General features: G+C 40.4%; 1 protein-coding gene across 1 annotated transcript in view; it reads right to left on the reverse strand.

The window, feature by feature from the left end:
• trps1 (trichorhinophalangeal syndrome I) overlaps positions 1-7369 on the reverse strand; it is a 101672-nt gene that overhangs the window by 5975 nt on the left and 88328 nt on the right. The window contains exon 11 of the mRNA XM_020597574.1: positions 1785-1907. Within this exon, the coding sequence (XP_020453230.1) occupies positions 1785-1907 (123 nt within the window). The remainder of the gene's footprint in view (positions 1-1784; positions 1908-7369) is intronic.

Genomic DNA, 7369 nt, shown 5'->3' on the forward strand with positions numbered 1-7369 from the left:
CATGGATGTCCCCTCTCCTAATCTAGCTGTCTCCCTTTATAGCTCACTCTTTATACACATCCTCCCCTTTTATTATCTCTTTCCTCTCTTTGTTAATCTTCTATTTCTTCATCTTCCTTCCACTTTTCTCTGTCTTTCTTTCTCCCTTTCTTTCTTTCCCTGCCTTTATGTCTACAGTACCTTTATCTCCCTCTTTATTCATAATTCTCCCTTTGTCCTCGCTCACTCTCAAGTGTTTTACTAGCTGCTATCCTCTCTAATAATGTGTGTAGAGCGCATAAAACTTTTATTATAGGAAATAAAATATGGTTGTGGTGAAGATTGCCATAGAGGAGAGGAGCTGGAACATGATTGGAGCAGCAGGTGAGATGAATGGGTTGAAGCAAAGACATCTGCAGGGGCAGTAAACTGCGATAGTTTGTCATCGTCTAAAAGGTCTTCAAAGCTCCAGTCGATGACTGAAGCACAGTGCTCCAGGTTGCAACATGGTCAACCCACTGATGCATTTGTTAACACTGTGATTTATTAGATGGAAACATTTTTATTCACTTTGAAATTTGACTGTGATCTTAAAAAGCCATGTATCTGAATAGATATATGTTAAGGCTCTGAAGGCTTGCTTCACACCAGTAATATCTGTAAACCCTCAAGTTAAATAAGTACATTGAAGTGTGAAATTAGCTTAAACTCCTTTGAAGCACAGCTGAGGTGAGAAAGCTCAATATTTTGAAATCAACTAAATTAACTCATCTGTAATTCATGCAATCTAATTAAATTTGGGATTTCCATAGACTTTCCCCAGGCTTAGATGGTAAAGTTGATTCATTCCATCACATTTCTCACCCCATGAAACTGACTCACTGTGACTGTTGAAATGGTCTGTAACTCCCAGCACCCAGTAAATCAAATATGCTTTTTCCACAATAATACTTTTTTTTTTACAGCAGGAGTCACTGAAATATACAAGAATTTAACTCCAGTATGCACCATTTAATTTGCATCATATTGGCCAGACAGGAGGAATGATGACTAGCAGCCAAAACCAATCTGTGAATGTACTAAAACACAGCACAAGTACTGGGTTCCTGACCCAGTACACCTGTTGGGAGTGAGCGTATGTAGGTATTCTGTGAGTGAAGAGGACTGCTAATTAACTTTTGTATGAAGTGCCTGCAATTAATTCATCTTATCTCTCTACATTTAAAAGTGTTTTGAAATGTAAAGTCCACCCCAGCATCTCTTTTAATTAGTTTTAAGTAAATTTGTAATAATGGTCACTGCAAATACAAAGACAATGACACTAGTACCATGTCTGGTACAACTACTGTATTTCGATTTATCTTAAGCTGCTTTCACACATGAACTCCAGACTATGTCTGTGGAATCAGGTCCAGACTTTGTCCAGAGCTTCCCTTTCACACATGTAGCACACAACACGATAGTCAGTGTAAGATGCACTCTGACCTACTGGAAATTCTCTGTTTGGTTTATGCAGGGGGGGTCGCTGCCTGGTCGGAATATGCAGGAGGCCGTGTTTTCGTACATGGGCTCACTCTGGCTCACTCGGACATTTCACGGACTTCGTACTAAGCAACTGGCAGAATAAAGTGTGCTTAATTTCTGGGACAACTGACTCAGACATTCGTGTTCTCACACACAGCTCCTTCAGGTAATGTCTAGAGAATTTCAGGGTTCCAGTGCACGTCTGAAAAGGGCTTCATCTATACTCTGTCTAGTTTGCCTACAGTGTTACTCACAGTTAGTGCAGAGTGTTTATGACTTACCGAATGCAGTTTTTGGTATAAACCACATGCGTTGCAAACATAGCCTCCATTAGCGTTCTTCCTCCACAGTGACGTCTTGGTGGTCAAACAGTTCGCACAGAAGACTCCACTACCTCTGCGCCGCTGTAGAGAAGGAAGATAGTGAGACAAAAAAGAAAAGGGGGAAACAAGAAAGAAAATGTTGACTTAAGTTTTGATGCCTTTTAAATTTCCACACTACTCAAGAACAATGGATTGGTAGTAAGGTTAGGAAACAGAGAGAGAGAGAGAGAAACAGAGATGATGTGCTCGCACACATCACGACTAACAGGGAATCCTATAGAGAACGCTGCTCTCTGTTTTTCTCTGTATTGAACAAGCTTAATAAAACACCAAAATATACTTAAATGAAAAGAAAATGCTGTATATGAGCTGTGTGTTTTAAATGTGTGTGTGTGTGTGTGTGTGTGTGCCTCTGGGAGAGAACTTTGGCTCTTCTGCTGTCATTTTTTTCAAGTATCACTCAATAGATGTGGAAAGAGATTAGTTATGCTTTCACCTCATAGCATAAAGTGTTTTAGTGTTTATCTGAACTGCAGAAGGTACTTTACAGGTAAGTGTTTGACTTTTACTGTATTCATCTCACACACACACACTCCTCTGCAGTTCACGGAGCAGTGATGCATAGAAAAGTAGTGTGCGCAAGGAAGGATGGGGGGCTGTGAAAAGGCCAATTGTTGAGGCAACGTGCTCCATCATAGTAATGAGCCAATCACAACGTTTCTCCATCCCATTAAGTCTCTGGCCCCATTCACCACCTTTATGACCCTGAGAGGACAGCAGACGTCATCTTTCTTCTCCACGATTCTGTCTGCTTCTCTCTCTCTTCATGCCTATGCAAACATTTCTTTCTTTGTCTTTGTGTCTTCCTTATGCTTTTATCATTACTGCTCTCCTAGTTTTCTCTTCTCTTCTCTTCTTATACTTTCATGTTCTAATCTTCCAATCCGGTCATTTCCCTCTTCAGTTCTTTCATTTACCTTTTTCATCTCTTCTCCTTGTTTCACTAACATACAGTATAAGGTTACTCAAAAGAAAACCAGGATTTAATAATTTTTCTTAATTGGTCTGTGTTGTGGGTTTTGTTGTCTCTTTTTGTGTTATCACAGTAGCAACCAATACTGATCTGGTTTGTAAGGTTTTGTTAGCCATACTGTATATGCCTGTGGGAATGGCTCGCTAAAATCTATAACACACCTTCTGTGTGTGTCTGTCATCTCTCCCTCCCTCCTGTTCTCTCTCTGCTATCCCATTCTGTTTCTCCCTCTTCCTCTGTCACAGACTTTCCACTGGGACCTTCTCCTTTCAGCGCTGGCTTCTTGTTGTTTTATGGCCATGACAGTGCTGAGAGCTTAGAATTTTTTTTTTCTTCTTTTTGGGAGGGGGCTCACAAAACCCTGAGCTACAAGTTAAAATCATTATTTAAACTTTTCACAAAGGAGCAGCGCACTTCACTCAGGCTTTCTGTAGTCTCAGAGCTGCAGATGGAGCAGCTATCAGCTCTTCCACAAACATCTGTTTCGTGCTGAGAGCTAAAAGCAGAAGAGCCCGGTGGGCACAGCAGTCCTCAGTTTATTTTTACAGTCTAATATACTACAAGGATTATGGCACAGTTAACCAGTTTACATTACTCTGGGAACGCACAACACACGCAAACATGTCCATATCCAGTACGGCCTCAGTAATGCAGTGCAGATGCATTGAAGAACATCATTTTTTAGTTTAGTGTAGTTCTGGTAAGAATGAATCAGTATCGCAACTGCAAAAAAAGACAATGTTCAAATGAAATTTTACATAATGGTGTTAGAGAATTCACCCAACTTTTAAATGTAACAGCAAAATTAAACAAAATGTAAAGCATGAATCCAAAGTTCATCTGCTTTGTTGTTTCTCCCTCTAAAAGAGAAAAAATTGAAATACATGAAGTGAATATCAAAATAGGAACAGATTAAACATCTGTACTGGATACTGTTTAAAGATTGTACACCATATTCTGTCGCCAGTGAAAAGGGGTTTAATAGCTTTTTTGCTTCCTTGCTGTAATTTTATCTCATAAATAATGATTTATGATGACATACTTCATACTGTCTGGATCAGGCTGGAAAATCTAAGTTTTAGTTTAAAGTCTGTTTAAAAGCTTAATACAAAGGGACACCAGATGTGCTTATTTATACTGGAAAACCTGCCTCTCAGTCCCAAAACGTGTCCTGTTTTCAATAAGGTTGCATCTAATAAACACTTGTGCTAATATTCCAGTATTTATGGTGCATGCATTTTTATCCATCCGACTTCACACAGTGAAACACTTAGATAGCCAAATCCTCTCAGTGGCACACTGAGCCTGAGTGCACGTGTGTGTGTGTGTGTGTGTGTGTGTGTGTGTTGCACATGCCATACGGTCACCACATGTAGAGAGGCAAAGCCAGGTGATTGATTGATATACGCTTCTTGTGTGTGTGTGTGTGTGTGTGTCTACTGTTGCAAGCCAAACAGTGCATCTGTCATCAGAATTCAGTTCCCCCCTGAGCACCCAAATCACTCACATATGGCCTTCACAGCTGCCCCTCATCGCAACACACAGACTCACCTGAAAATTTTGATTTGCCGGCTAATGAAGACAAGCTAGAGTTGGATGAAACTACAGTCAAGGAAGGGTCCATGTGTGTTGGGCGTACCTTGACTGCTCCAAAACTATGCTACCAGGACAGCACAGTGTCAGTGCACGCATGTCTCTGACTGCTGTTGTTAATGCAGTCGAAGTAAACTATGTTCTGGACACTGGTGGTGAACAAGTGTACTACAGTGTGCTCGTAGCAGGCTGTGTGGCCCAGACACTGTTTCCTTTACCCATGAAGTGCTGTTGCCTCTGTGGAGATGTGAGTCCTGGTTGATATTATCGGTGATAATAGATTCAAAATTCGTGTGTCAGTTGCATGATCTCTTCCTTCAGCTGGGTGGCTTGACACATACTTCAACAACTTTAAGTGTGACTGCATCTCTTGGTGCCTTTGCTGTGCTTGGTGTATCAGTGTGTAGGTACAGCATGTGTGTATATTCTGACTGATTACTGATACCTGGCCTCTCCTACTCACCTCAGACTGCAGAGGATGGCTGCTGGTAATTAGAGCTCAGGGTCTTAATGACATCTATTTATCTGCAGACTACGATACCGTTTAAATAGCACCACAAACAACGACCTCTAGCACACACACAGACACACACAAATGCGTTCATTAGTGAGGAAATTAAACTTTTTATCAACTTCCTCCCAGTCAAGCCAAATCCAAGTCAACAAACAGAGTCTAACAGTGATGATTAGATACAAAGCTAAATTTCAATACTGTGAAGTGTATTGCTCCCTTTCCTGTTTGTGAACAGCAATTTCCCAATTTTAATTTTGGTTTGAGACTTTGAGTTTGTACTTAATGTCAACTTTCCGTTAATTAAGTTGAATGGATTACTATTCTTTCAAGTTAAACTAACATTATGGGCTGTTTTCTGTGATTTTTCCTGATTCTACTCATAAAACACACTGATAAATACAGTAATAACTTCATTCTTGAGAATTTAATTATCGTTCAACATCAAAACATATGGAGTTAACCACACAGTGGCTGAGCCCTTCAGCTGTGGCTGAGGTTCTCACAGCGCCAGAAATTTACAGATGTTAAACAAACTGCTTACACTGCACGGCCTTTTAGATCTTTACGGAAGAACTGGCCTGAAAGATAAGCATCCACTGTTTTGGCTTTTGTGGAAATACTGAGTCCTTCACATTCTCTCTCTTAATCTATGATGTCATAGCTGCCATCTGCAACCAATGTGCAGTGGCATCTTTATAGCAACGGTGTAGCTTTACTTTACACATGAGCTGCTGTAGTTCAATATTACATCCATTGAAAAAATACAGTTCAAGTTTATTCTCATTACCCAACCTCCACCACACACACACACACACACACACACACACACACCCATTACTGTAACAAATCTGGCTCATTACCTTGTGTGCCCTGTGTTAAAACGATGCAAGAAGCTGCATGGGGTGGGGGGGAGCTGGGGGGTTGTTTCATGTACTGGTAAAACAATAAAATACATTCCAGGAAGTCCAATTGGAGGAACAGATTTATGTGTTGAAAGCTTATAAGAAGGCAAAAACACAGCACAGTGGTTTGTAATACTCACAGACAGGATTTTACAGCTCTGGAAAGTGATCATGGTGGGAACCGCTTTATGTTTGGCTGTGATGATGTTGATGTAAACAATAAAAATAAGGTGTTCATGGTACAAAGTAATCCACCAGGAATGAACACCTGCATGTACAGGACTGGCCAACACAGCGCCTTGGCCGGATAATGTCACAGTGTGTTGCAGAAAATGTCTGCTGGTTGGCACTGCATCATCTTGGACACCCCCACCCCCACTTCCCCCATGAAAAGGGCTGCAATTATTCACTAGGATGAAAAGCCTGTGTGAGACCTAAGACAACTTTCCCCAATAATTTAACACTTTGGTGGAAGAACCACCATTTGCTGTGAATTTGGGGGAAAAAACAGCTACTTTTGCACAATCTCACCAAACAAAACATTCATATTTATGCTGAAATAAATCTAAATACAAAACTTTTAAATGCAAAGGTGCTGAAATCTGTGACTTGAGACAGACATGGGAGGAAGCTGGAGAGAGAAACGCATGAGAAAGAGAAGACGGGAAACCGAGCGTGGTGCCCTGCAGTCTAAAATACATTTTAAAAAGGAGGGCTTTCTAAACAAAATCTTTCAAAATGAAATTACATTTAATTCACTAATAGAGTAAGTCGGCCCTCCTTTTAACACACGGACACATACACACAAACAGAGATCCACACACTTACACTGATACATGCACTGAATTGCATTAAATCAGCTATTATTTAATCAAGAGAAGACTAGCTGGACGAATTAACTAAATTCCATACTGCCAAGTCCAATATCCTACACAATGGATCAGTCTCTTGCTCTTTCCGTAACACACACACACCCAGATGTAAAAGAGAGGAAGAAAGAGACCTGTGCACAAGGATACAGGGATAGTTTCAGATAAAGACCCACCAAATTAATCCTTACAACACACACACACACACACAGAGTGGACAGCATCTGGGACCAATCTAACACAGACCTCCCTGCAGGCTACCAACTACTATTTGTGTGTGTTTGTGTACGTGTTCCTCATATGGTTGCAGAAGCGCATCAGAGTGGTGAACTCACAGACTTCTGTGTGCATTTAAATAGCTTCCGCTAATAGAATAATTGGGCTTAAGTTGAATGATTTTAAGTTGATCTGAAAATAAATGTATTCTACTAGATTATTTAACAAAGAGAAGCAAAAACCAACACTGTGAATAATAATATCCAACATACGGCGCAAATGGCACAAAGCCAGTTAATGACATTTTAAAAGGTTGTAGTGATCAGAAGTACAACAGGCCATAATTTTTGAAGGAAGCCAGTTTAAGCAGAGAAAGGCTCTCTTTTTAATTTGTCAAAATGGACACAGTCCAACTG

Source organism: Monopterus albus, unplaced genomic scaffold (genome assembly GCF_001952655.1).
Source record: "Monopterus albus unplaced genomic scaffold, M_albus_1.0 scaffold34.1, whole genome shotgun sequence".
NCBI lineage: Eukaryota > Metazoa > Chordata > Actinopteri > Synbranchiformes > Synbranchidae > Monopterus > Monopterus albus.